General features: G+C 39.5%; 1 protein-coding gene across 3 annotated transcripts in view; it reads right to left on the bottom strand.

The window, feature by feature from the left end:
- Positions 1-12,826, bottom strand: part of Ylpm1 (YLP motif containing 1) — an 81,977-nt gene that overhangs the window by 21,034 nt on the left and 48,117 nt on the right. For all 3 annotated transcript variants that reach the window (XR_005974816.1, XM_041657972.1, XM_041657973.1), the window contains 10 exons: positions 9,868-10,282; positions 8,950-9,042; positions 8,547-8,736; positions 7,621-7,739; positions 6,295-6,449; positions 1,518-1,580; positions 1,134-1,253; positions 571-747; positions 406-489; positions 45-128 (listed from right to left, as the gene is read on the bottom strand). Coding sequence is in view for 2 of the 3 variants with exons in the window: in XM_041657972.1 (XP_041513906.1) it covers positions 45-128; positions 406-489; positions 571-747; positions 1,134-1,253; positions 1,518-1,580; positions 6,295-6,449; positions 7,621-7,739; positions 8,547-8,736; positions 8,950-9,042; positions 9,868-10,282 (1,500 nt within the window). In the remaining variant the exon portion in view is untranslated. The remainder of the gene's footprint in view (positions 1-44; positions 129-405; positions 490-570; positions 748-1,133; positions 1,254-1,517; positions 1,581-6,294; positions 6,450-7,620; positions 7,740-8,546; positions 8,737-8,949; positions 9,043-9,867; positions 10,283-12,826) is intronic.

The following is a 12,826-nucleotide window of genomic DNA, read 5'->3' on the forward strand; positions in this document are numbered from 1 at the left end:
TGTTGCTTAATCTTAACTGCATTTGAGCAAAGATGCACACTTACTTCTTCAATTGCAGCATCTTGTAGCAAGGAACGAATGTCTAGACGCATCATGTGACGAGGTGCGGTTTCCCAATGATCAGCCATCTATAGAGATATTCAGGACAAGTTATCTCAGACAACTACTCCAATAAAGGCCAAATAAGCTGTCCAGATATGCAATTAATGCTACAACTTGAATAGGCTAGTTCCAAGAAGAGCTAGGCAAGCCCCTCCAGTTAAAATACAGAAAGGAAAACATTTATTGAATCAGGTAGAAGACACTCAGAAAATGAAATGAGGAAAGTGAGTTTAAGACAACAGTGCTGACGCTCAAAGAATGACGCTTGGGGTACTCCAGCACCCTATGTTTCTGAAAAGTCACCTTGTTTATTTCTTTAAGCTTTCTTCCATGAATATTTCTCTTGCCACAAGTCTGGTTATCGGCACTCATTTCAGCCAAATACACCTAAACAAAAATAAGTAATGAGAAGGTCAAGAAATAGAAAACTCAAACTGAAAGTGCTTCAAAAGCCCTGTAGGACCATACCTCAAAACCCTTGGTTTTAGCTGCACTCCAAAACTGGTCAAAATGTCTCACTCTGTCATTGATAGCGTCCAGAATGATGAAAGGGAAAAACCCATCATCCAGAGTCTTTTTGAATGTTTTAAACATGCTGGTGCGGTAGGTCTCCTCCATTTCAGCTTCATATTCATATTCCATTACCTAAATCCCACAGAAACGGGGGTTAGCAGAAGGAAGGAGCAGGCTCAGCCTGGTTCACACCAAGACAGAATGACTATGCATCCTTCACACCTAAGTACCAAAGCTGGTGTCCAGAAGACAGGAAGTGGTCATCTTCAACACCACCCCCCCAAACCCCCCCACCCCGCATCTCAATCCAGGAGTGGTGGTGCACACCTTAAGCCCCAGGTGGTGAGACAGACAGACCCTTTTGAGTTCAAGGCCAACTTGGTCTACCTGAAGTTCCAGACCAGCCAGGGCTAGTAAGACCCTGCCTCAAAACAATAAACAAACCCTATCTCAAAAAACAAAAGAAACAACCCCATCTCTCCCTGAATGCTTTTTTTCACCAAAAGGTCACATCATACCTTCTTTTTCACTTTCTTTCCAGAATCCGGATCTTTTTCTTCTTTTTCTACTTCAGTGATGAAATAATCATCTAGACTTAAAACTCTGGGTGCAGGTCCTCCAAATTCTACTTCCTTATCCTAAGAATACAACAGTCAAGAAGATTTTTTTTTTTTAAAAAGTAAACCAAATTGACAAACACACTAAAGTTCCCACTTGTGGCTAAATAAAATAAAAATTTCTGATGGTTTAAAATCAACCAGAGGCAAAGTTATTTGTCTAAGTAGATAAAACATCTACTAAGGATCTATGGCCTATGGCCTCTATAACTGATCAAATGGGAGCTACTGCCTACTAACACAAGCAATTCTTTTCCTTTTCTTTTTTTGTTTTCCCATACTCACCCGAATAAGTTTTGCAACATGTGTCTTTCCACTGCCAGGCAATCCTCTCATTATGACAACAATCTGAAATACAATGAAGGTAGAGATTTTGTTTTGTGTGGGGTTGTGGGATATAGCTCATTTGGCTCAGTTTCTGTATGCTTGCCTAGCATTCAGAAAGTCCTAAGCGCCATCCCAGTAACGTGGGAAATGACTGTAATCTCAGCACTCAGGTGGTAGAGGAAGAAGGTCAGAAGAACAAGGTTATCCTTGAACACACAGAGACTCTGACTAACCTGCAATACCTGAGACCTTGTCTTAAGAAGCAAAGCAAAAGCAGAACAAAGGAAATGAATATGTATGTGGAACAAACTACTTAAAAACCAATGGCCCAAAGAAATCAGAAGATATTCTGACAGGAATGAAAAGAAAGACACATCATTATTCAGCTCATGGAATAAAACTAAACAAATGTTTGAAGGGAAGTTCTAGGTGCAGATGTCTATATCAAGGAAGATTCAAGCCTGGAGAGAATTTTAGGACTGCTAGTACTCTCAGCTAGTGCATAACAAAAGATAAAACAAAAAACTCTAAAACACATTTCTGCAATTTGAGAATGGCTCAGCAGTTGAGAAGAACACTGGTTTTGGTTCCCAGCACTCACGTGGTGGCTGTAATTCCAGTTCCAGGGGATCCAACATCCTCTTCTGACTTCTGTGGGCACCAGGCACACAGGTGGTGTGCATACATACACGCAAACACACAGAACTCATCACACAAAAATCAAATAAAATCTTCTAAAACATTAAGAAAGAAGACCTAACATCAAAAACTTACTTTTCTACCTAAAACACTAGCAAAAGAGCAAGCTAAAACTAATGACACAGAAGGAAGGTAACAGAGACTACAGCAGATACTAATGAAATGAGAAGAATGAGGAAAACATCAGGGTTTGGATCTGGTTAGCGTGTTCCTCAACAGTACAGGTGCTAGAAACTTTGTCTCCAGGGTCTGTTGGGTGGAGATAATGGAGTTTTTATCAGGTGGGGATTAGTGGGAGGTTAATTAGATCAGTTGGGGTTATTCTTGAGGAACCCTGGACACCTTTCTTGATAGTGGAATAGTATAAATTGTAGGTCTGATCCTTGAATCTCTATAGCTTCCTGTCTCACACATGTTCCCAAATTCATACATCCTCCATGTTCTGATGCAACAAGAAAGTCCTCATCTCTTGCATCTCCTACACTGTGGTATAAATAAACATCTTTTCCTTATAAAGAACCCTGTCTTTATGTCATTAGAAATGTCAGTATCTAAATAACAAAAACCACACGCGCACACATTGCTCAAATCTATAAAATCAAAAGCTGGTCCTTTGGAAAAAACAATAAAATTGATAATCTTTTACCTAGGCTAAAAAAAAAAGATTTTAAATTACTATAATAAAAAAATAGAGATGTCACTACCAATATTACAAAAAGGTGAAGAGATTATAAGAAAGATACATATGAGCTGCATGCTAACAAAGAATATACCTTAGATAAAACAAATAAATATCTAGAATGATGCATGCCCAACCTTGCCTAAGAAACAGCCAAAAAAAAAAAAAAGGGGGGGAGTGGTGGTGGTGATGAGAGAGTAAAACAAGAGAAAAAAAGGTCAACTGTGGTAATATACATCCTTAATCCAGCACAAGGGAGGCAGAGGCAGGTGCATCTCTGTGAAGTTAGCCTGGCCTATATAGTGAATTCTAGAGCAACCAGAGATATATAGTAAGACCCCGACCAAAAACCAAAAAAGTGAATAAACCTGGCATAGGTGACACACACTTTGAATGCCAGCCTTTGAGAAGTGGGGAGGCAGAAAGATCAGAAGTTCAAAGTCATAAGGTCATTCTTGACTACAAAGTAAGTTTGAGGCTAGCTTTTTATACTTTGAGACCCTATCTCAATGAAAGAAAAACAAAAGAAAAAATAGATTATGTGAATATGAATAGGATCAGAAAAAGACAGTAAACTGGTAAACAGATGAACAAAGAAGCACCAACAGGGCTGGAACAATGGCTCAGCTATTAAGGGCACTGGCTATTCTTCCAAAGGCCCCAGGTTTGATTCTCAGCACCCACACGGTAGAGCCACCTGTAACTCAGTTGCAGGGGATCTGATGTTCTCTTTGAGCCTCATAGGTACTAGGTATGCAAGCAGCACAGATACACAGGCAAAATACCCATGAATATAATAATAATAAAGTACTAATAAAGAAAAGCCTAGAAGACTCCATCACTGAGCTCTACTAAATATTTAAAGAGTGCCAATTCTTCCAAAGACCAGAAGGAATAATTCCAAACTTATGAGGTCAACATCACTTTGTATCAAAACTAGTCAAAGACATGACAAGAAAACTAGCATATCTATTATGAATGTAGATGTAATAATGATCTTCAAACCAGATCCAGCAACAGAAAAAATTGTTCTAGTAGCACCAACTACTATGAAAATAAATAACTGTATTAAATTATGCCAATGTACTAAAACAAAAGTCATACAATCATCTCTATTAATGTTAAAAAATAATAAAAAAAGCATGCAACAAAACCCAACAACCCTTTGTGAGTAATAATATTCGAGAAAATAGGAACAGAAGGAAACTTCCTCAACCTGATGAAGTGCATCTATAAAAACCCACAGCTGAGTCAAGCAAGAAGGCTCAGTGGGTAAAGGCATTGGCTTCCATAACCGCAGTATCTATGTTTTATCTCTGGGATTTACAAGGTGGACAGAACCAACTCCTGTAAGCTGTTCTGACTCTGACATTTATAAGTGTATTGTGGCACAGTGATATTGGTATGAATAATTTGCATTGATATGGGTTTTGCTTTAGTGATTTAAATTTAAGGCCAATTTTGTTATATGTATATGTGTTTCTGATCTTGATTAAGGTATTGTGATTGTGTAGTTCATTTAAAAATGTAATGTATATAGGTTGTTAATGGATAATCATTAATAATAGTCAAGTTTGTAGTCATGTTAGTTAGATTTTCTAGATATATATAGATATATTTCAGTTAGATCAGCATTCTTCATATCTTTCAAAGACTATGGAATATGCTATTTAATGTTTTAATAACTTAGGGTTTTTTTTTCATGACAATGAGACACGTCTGCTCCTGGCAGCACCAATCTACTTCAAGAGGAAAATGGGCATCGAAGAGGCACCTTATGGAGTTTGATAGCCATTTGGGCAAGAAACTGCTCTTGCCTGGACTGTTGCATAAACTGGACACAAAGAACCTGCAGAAAGAGGACTGCTGAACTTGCCTAAAGGTGAGATGATCTTTCGGGGTTCCTGATGCATGAAAGAGTCTGCAAGACATTCTGCAGGACACAGCAGATAGTGACTGAACTGCCTTTGAAATTTCCTGCTTCATTGAAATGTCTGCTGGAAACTATGGGCCTGTAGGCCGAAGATGGATGCCCCAACAGTACAGAGGAACTTTGGGTGACTGTCCAGGCAGTGAGATGTCTCTGTGATTTCTAGAGTTTTATAAGTTGCTTACTTCTCATTTACTTAGGTCTTTGATGGAGTTGAAAAATAGATAGTTATAGTTTTCCTTAGTTATGATAAAGATAAAATAGATATAAATATTGTAATTCTTACTTGATAACTGTTTTTGTTATATGTAATTTTGCTATGTTAAAGCCTTCTTTTTTTTTGTTTAAACAGAAAAAGGAAAAATGATGTGGGAGTGTCATATATCAATCTGCTGATTTCACTGGTTAAGTAATAAAGAAACTGTTGGCCCTGATAGATTAAAACATAGGTGGGTGGAGTAAACAGAACAGAATGCTGGGAGGAAGAGGAAGTAAGCTCAGAAACCATGCAGCTCCTCTCAGAGGCAGACACAATGAAGCAAGCCGCCAGGTCAGACATGCTGACTCTTTCCCGGTAAGACCGGTGCTACAGTTTATTAGAGATGGGTTGATGGGGATATCAGAATTAGCCAGTAAGGGCTAGAGGTAATGGGCCAAGCAGTGTTTAAAAGAATATAGTGTCCGTGTAATTATTTCGGGGCATAAGCTAGCAGGCGGCCGGGAGCCAGGGTGCCGGGGATGCAGCCCCGCCGCTCCTAATACAACAGCACAGGACCTGGATTCGATCTTAGCACCCACTAGGCTGCACGCAACCATTTGTAATTTCAGTCCCAGGGAAGCTGACTCCCTTTTCTGACGCTGTGGGCACCAGGCACACATATAGTGCACTACACACACACAGGCAAAAACACTCATAAAAACAATGACTTATTAATCTATATACGTGGAATTCGGATATGTGGATGAAGTCTTTATTATAAGATTATTCAATATTAGACAAATTTCAAAGCATATATATTAATATATACATACATATATATCTCAGAGAGAGAATACATCAGAAAATTAAACCTAAACAAGTCTCCTAATCTCCCTTTTTGTTCCACATATCAAAAAGTCAAGCCTACTTTTTCTTTCTTCAAAATGCAATTAATTAAGCTTTCACAAACTATTTTTAAAAGTTTCCAATGTTATTTTTGCAAAGAAATCTGGCTCTAAAATTTTTTAAGATTTTAAAATGTAGGCAGTGTCTGAGATTGTTGGTTTCAGATGCTACGAGGCTTTGAAACCAATATTTTTAAGTTGCAGAAAAGTTGAGTAGAAAAATTCTACTCAAGATACTTCAAACTAAGTTGATAAAAGAAATAAGCCTCCCCCTTACCATTTTTACATTCACAACAATTACTAGTCAGGTTCATGGCACTTACTCTTTCAGGCCTGCTCTCCCGACCTGGGGGTTTCAGAATGTCATCCACGTTCTTGGACTCAGGCTTCTTCTCAACCCGTGGTGCTGGAGGTGGCTGGTGGCCCAGGGAAGGAGCTGGCAGGGGCATTCGCTCCTCTGGGTAAGTTCTTCGTTCTCCTGGGTTCAAGCAGTAGAATAACACGATTTACACAGTAATCATTGTGAAAGGTAATAACTTTTTCTTTTCTTCCTATTTATAATTCAGATCAGGCCTAATGAGTTATGGGTCACTTTTAAATTTAATAAATACATAAATCTACTGCAACTGAGAAAATAAAAAGACTGGCATATTTGGGGAAAACATATTGTTCTGTAAAACACTGAATTCATCATTATTCATATTAAATATGGGAAACTATTCAGCAAGAGGACATGGAGGAGTAAATATTCTGCAGGATAACCCAAGCATGACTGATCCTGTACAGGCTCTATTACTTTTTCACTTCATAGTTTAAGAGCTAGAGTCATCGATTAGGAAAGGCTATTCCTGTGACTAGGTGGGAGTTTCTAGTTTAAGTGCAACTCACGGTAACGAAGAGAGACAAGTAAATTCAATGTCTAACAGTAAGCACCTTGTACTTTATCAATTCCATGCAACATCATGGAGCCACTAGGAGGTTTGAATATGGGTAAATGTATAAGATGCAGTTATTAAACAGAAGAAACACAAGACAACTTTACTTATCGGTGGGGATTCAACTTAGCATTGTAGCACTTCCCCAGCATGTGTGAGACTTTGGATTTGAGGCCTGACACAGCAAAAAACAAAAACAAAACAAAACACCACACACACAAGAAAACTCCTGGCTTTATTCGCAATTATAACTTCCTAAATAAGTATGAAGAGAGAATGCTGCTGGAGTGATGACTCTGCACTGTCAGAGGACCAAGGTGCAATTCCAGTACCCACATGATGGCTCACAACAATCTCTAACACCACTTTCAGGGGTTCCCTGGGCACCAGGCATGCATATGGCAAAGTACCCATAGAAATAAAAAATAAAATAATTTTTAATTATTTTAAATAAAATTAGAGAAATAAATAAAATTTAAGTTGCAGTATGGTGTGTGGTGGGATTGTAAGTGACTCTGTTTTCAAAACTCCTTTTAATAGTATAAAACTTAAATTTTATTTTATTAATTGTGTTACTATTTTTTAAATAATGTTACCATCTTATAAGAAATCAAGTATGGTTTACGATGAACGTTTAAATCTATAGCTACAAGGAAAAAACACCCTCTATTTGTTTCCATTTTCAACACAGTTGTTGTTAAGGCATTACTCTACCTCCAAACATGGATGGGCCTTCATAGGGTGGTCTATCAGACTTCCGGTCATAGGATGGCCTATCAAATCCTCCTCTTCTGGATGAGGAATGGTCTTTTTTGTCTCGATATGACTGATTCCTACAGGGTGTTATAAGAGTTTTTGGTAAGTCTCTGCTTTATAACAATATCATTATCTGCCCATCGTCTTCTCTATGGCAGTTATTCCAGAGTCAATATTTAATTTTAAACTTCCCTTTTTCCCTTATATCTACCTAAAAATCTCAAGAATTGTAAAAATAAATTGCTTGCCTATAAGTTAAGTACTGGTTGCATTTTATCAATAATATCATGCTGGTACTGGTGGTTTACACCTTTAATCCCAGAACTCAGGAAGGCAGAGGCTGGCAAATCTCTGTGAATTCAAGGCCAGCCTGGTCTATAAACCAGTCCCAGGACAGCTAGGACTACACAGAGAAATCCTATCTCAAAAAGCAAAACAAAAATAAAAACAATTTACTGTGTTTCCTTTTGTCTCTCCCCATTTCCCATTTAATTCTCTGGAATTCAAGCTAACAGAACTCAGGTATGCACTTGCTTAGTAACGGCTCTTTCTTTTCCAAATTCTACATGATGAGAATCACTAAATCTCTCTTTGATATGCTGACTTTTGGTCAAGCATGGTGGCATATGCCTTTAAGCCCAGCACTCAAGAGACAGAGGCAGGTGCATCTTTGTGATCTGGAAGCCAGTCTGGTCTTTATAGCAAGTTTCAGGGAAGTCAGAGCTATATAATAGACCCTATCTCAAAAAAAAAAAAAAAGATAAAAAAGAAAGAACGAAAAAAAAAATCACACAACAACAAGAAACCAAAACCAAAAACCTGGCTTTTGCTGAATTTATACATGATATTTTACATACATAACAAAGACACTTTTCACAGTATACCTGTCATCTCGGGGTCTGCGCTCTCTGTCAAATCGATCCCGCTCATAGTCTAGAACACGATCCCTGTCTCTATCTCGATGTGGCTCTCGGTCCCTTTTAAAATCTCGATGATCTGCTATATTACTTTGACGGTCAAAATAAGGTTCACGGTCTCTGTCTCTATCACATCGATCACGCTGGCCAGCATGTTCTATAAAAACAATACAATGTAAGAACTCTAAGTGTTTTCAGAACTAAAATCAAGAAGTACAATTTAACTTCAGAAGTAGTATAAATCAATGTCTTAAATTTAAGAATCTTTTAGTGATGTAAAGGAAAACCTAATCTTGCTAGGGAGGAAACTCTTGTAACAATTAGGCCGTAAAGTTAAGCTTACAATTACTCTTCTCTCTGGAAACCCTACCTGCATCAAAAGTTGACCTTTCAGGCAATGGATCTGGGCGCAGAGTTATTCTTTCTCCATATGGTATCTGTTCAACTTTATTAGTAGGCATATCTGGCAAAGAAAACCAGGAATGAAATGTAAGAATGAAGCTTAAGAAAACCAAACCTCAGGTTAATATTTCCTGTAGAAATCTGGCATGGTAGTACATGCCTATAATCCTAGCACTCAGGAGGCTGAGGTAAGAGGAGCCGGAGCTTCTGGTGAGTCTGGACTACATAAATAAGTTCCAGGACCAGCAAGATAGTGTCTCCCTTCACCACAAAACCAATTCCTGTCAGGTGCACTGGTATACACTATAATCCCAGAACTAGGAGGCTAGGAGCAGGAGTTTAAGGTCATTGTCCTGGCTAGTTTACATCAACTTGACACAAACTAGAGTCATTTGATAGGAGGGATCCTCAAGTGAGAAAATGGCTCCAAAGGTCCAACAATAAGGCATTTTTTTTAAAAATTAGTGATTAATGGGAAAGAGCCCAGCCCACTGTGGATGGTGCCATCATTGGGTGGGTGGTCCTAGGTTCTTTAAGAAAGCAGGCTGAGCAAGTCATGAAGAGCATGCCAGTAAGCAGTACCCCTCCATAGCGTCTGCACCAGCTCCTAACTTTAGGTTCCTGCCCTGCCTGAGCTCCTATTCTGGCTTCCTTCAATGATGGACTACAATATGGAGGTGTAAGCCAAATAAACCCTTTCCTTTCCAAGCTGCTTTTTGGTCATGGTGTTTCATCATAGCAAGTAACACAGAGACAGAAATCCTCTGCTATACAGTTGAGTTTAAAACCAGTCTTGGCTAAGAGATCCTGTCTCACAAAACTAAAATCACTAATGAGCAAACAATTTCTGTAAAACCCCAACCAAACGTTCACCATCAATACTCACCTCGGCCATGGCCATAGTCAACTGTATGTTGCATTGGTGGTGGTTTGGACATTGGTGGCATACCCATAGGCACTGGGCCAGGAGGGGGGATGGAAGAATGAACAGGTGGAGGTGGTAATACCGGAGCAGACTGAATTGCTGCAGTGTCTGACTTAAATTCTGAATTTAGTCCTTGATCAACATTTGTATCCCAGAGCCCATAGAAAGAATCTTCGTCCCAGCGTTCTTGTTTCATAGGTTTTCGCTTAATAACTGGAGGAGGAGGCGGTGGTGGTGGAGGCGGAGGAGGTGGTGGTGGTATTGGCACAGGTGGCCTAGTCAGAGGAACAGATGTTCTTGCTGGTGGAGCAGAGGGTCTTACAACTGACCCTGGTGGCTTACCCATAGGAGGGCGTGGTCTATAGGATCCTGGAGGCTAGAGAAGAAAGTAAATGGTTTAGTAAGCTAGTCACCACATACACTGTCGCAGATGAGTGGAAATTAAAATCCAGTTCTCAATGAAAAAATTAACATACAAGATATATTCAAAACGTAAAGCTTTTATGTTTTTAAAGACACTAGGAGGCTCGGTGGTTAAGATCATGCCCTGCTCTTGCAGAGGATACAAGCTCACTTCCTCATACCCACGCTGAGTGGACCATCTGCAACTCCAGCTCTAGGAGACCCCAAGAACTCCAGTCTCTGTAGGTACCTACATGAACATATCAACTTCACATATACATAATTCAAACGTGTGCACATGAGCACATGCACACACACACACTCCTGGGGCATGGTGGTGTATACCTTTAATCCCAGCACTTGGATTTAACAGAGTGAATTCAAGGCTGACCTAGTCTACATGGAAGGTTCCAGGCCAGCCAAGACTACATACTAAAACTCTGTCTCATTTTTTTTTTTTCTAAACAAGGTTTCTCTATTTAACAATCCTGACTGTCCTGGAACTCACTCTGTAGACCAGGCTAGCCTGGAACTCACAGAGATCCACCTACCTCTGCCTCCAGAGTGCTGGGATTAAAGGTGTGTGCCACTACTGCCCAGTTTCAAAAAACTTTTCTTAAACAAAAAACATCAGGCTGTGTGGTGGTGGCGTATCTTTAATCCCAGCACTCAGGAGGCAGAGGCAGGCAGATCACTGAGTTCGAGGCCAGCCTGGAATACAGAATGAGTTCCAGGACAGGCTCCAAAGGATACACAGAGAAATCCTGCTGAAAAACCGAAAAAAAAGAGGTATCACCATATGCAATAAATATGAAGACCTGAGTTCAAGTAACAGAACTCACATAAAAAACTTGGGGCATGGTTTGGAAAGATGGCTCAGTGGTTAAGAGCACTTGTTAACTGCAGAGGACCTGAGTTCAGTTCCCAGGACGCACACGGTGGCTCACTCAGTTCTAGGAAACCCGATACCTTCTGACATTTTAGCGTATGCATTTGGTGCACAAACATACAAACAAAATACTTACAAACATAAAACAAAAATAAGTAAACTTTTTTTAAAAAAAAAATTGGAAATGATGGTACATGCTTGTACTCCTCCAGCTGGGGAAGCAGAGACAGGCAGACCCTGGGGCTTCCCTGACAAGGAGACCTAGCCTAAATGTGAGCCCCAAGTCTGGGAGATATCTACCATCTAAAAGACAAGTATATAGTTGTATAAGGAGCAATAACTGAGGTTGACCAGTGGTTTCCATATATATGTACATATGTTACCTGTGAACACACACATACACAGAAACATCAGATGGAAAATGAAGACAGGCCACAGAAAAGGAAAGCCTAACTATAGAAATGGCATTCCTAACAGAGTCATTGACTTCATAATATATAAAACTTTTATAACTCTAGCTGGGTATGGAGGCATACCCATTCATCCTTCCAGGGAGGTGGATGGAGATGGATGAGTTCGAGGCCATAGTCAGTTACATAGCAAGTTTGAGACCAGCCTGGACTATGATACCTTGCTTCAAAGATAAAGAAAAACCTCAGCAAATGCTGTGCCACTGATAATCCCAGCACTCAGGGAGAAGAGGTACGTGGAGTTCTAGGAGTTTAAGGCCAGCCTACCTGGCGAGGTGGTGGTGGTGCACACCTCTAGTCTCAGCAGAGGCAGGCAGATCTCTGTGAGTTCAAGGTCAGCCAGGTCTACAAAGTGAGTTCTAGAACAGTTAGTTACACAGAGAAACCCTGTCTTGAAAGACAAAATACAAAACATAAAAAGGGCAAGCCTACTCTAACCAGACTAGCACATAAATATTCACAGCATAAGCCAACAATCCAGATGTCAGGCAATATATATACACACAGTGAATATTGCCTAGAGTAAGAAGAAATGCAGTATCAACTCTTGCTATGACATGAACTCAAAAATGTTATACTAAGTGAAAACAGCCAGAAATACCGGACTGTAGGTTACATAGCTTCAATGTATATGAAATACTCAGAGAGGCAAAACTACAGAGACAGAAAACGTACTGCTTGAGGTTAAGGAAGAACTTAAGACGGCACAAATATTTTACTGGAGTAAGGTATTTTAAAATTAGATGACAGTGACACGTACTCAGGGATTTAGTTTAAAAATTAGTGAGGCACTAAGGAGATTGCTCAGTCAGTAAAGTGCTCAAATAAAACACCTTCTTAGTCTATAGGTTGTGGTCTATTTATTTTTCACTGACAGCTATTTTTGACCTTGGAAACCAACAGTATATATTACTTATGTATTTACTCATCTGTACACTGTGTTTTAAAAATTAGAGTTTTGGGGCCGGAGAGATGACTCAATGTTTAAAAAGCACTGGTTGCTCTTCCAGAGGACTCAGACATGGCAGCTCACAGCAGCTGTCTGTCTTCAGTTCCAGAGGATCTGCCATCCTTCCCTGGCCTCTGTAAGCATTCCACTTAAGTGGTACACTACATAAATGCAGGCAAACGTTCATACTCATAAAATTAAAAATAAATA

The sequence above is a fragment of the Microtus oregoni genome, unplaced genomic scaffold, assembly GCF_018167655.1.
Source record: "Microtus oregoni isolate MIOR12 unplaced genomic scaffold, Mior012 000009F_ref0000495, whole genome shotgun sequence".
NCBI classification, from domain to species: domain Eukaryota; kingdom Metazoa; phylum Chordata; class Mammalia; order Rodentia; family Cricetidae; genus Microtus; species Microtus oregoni.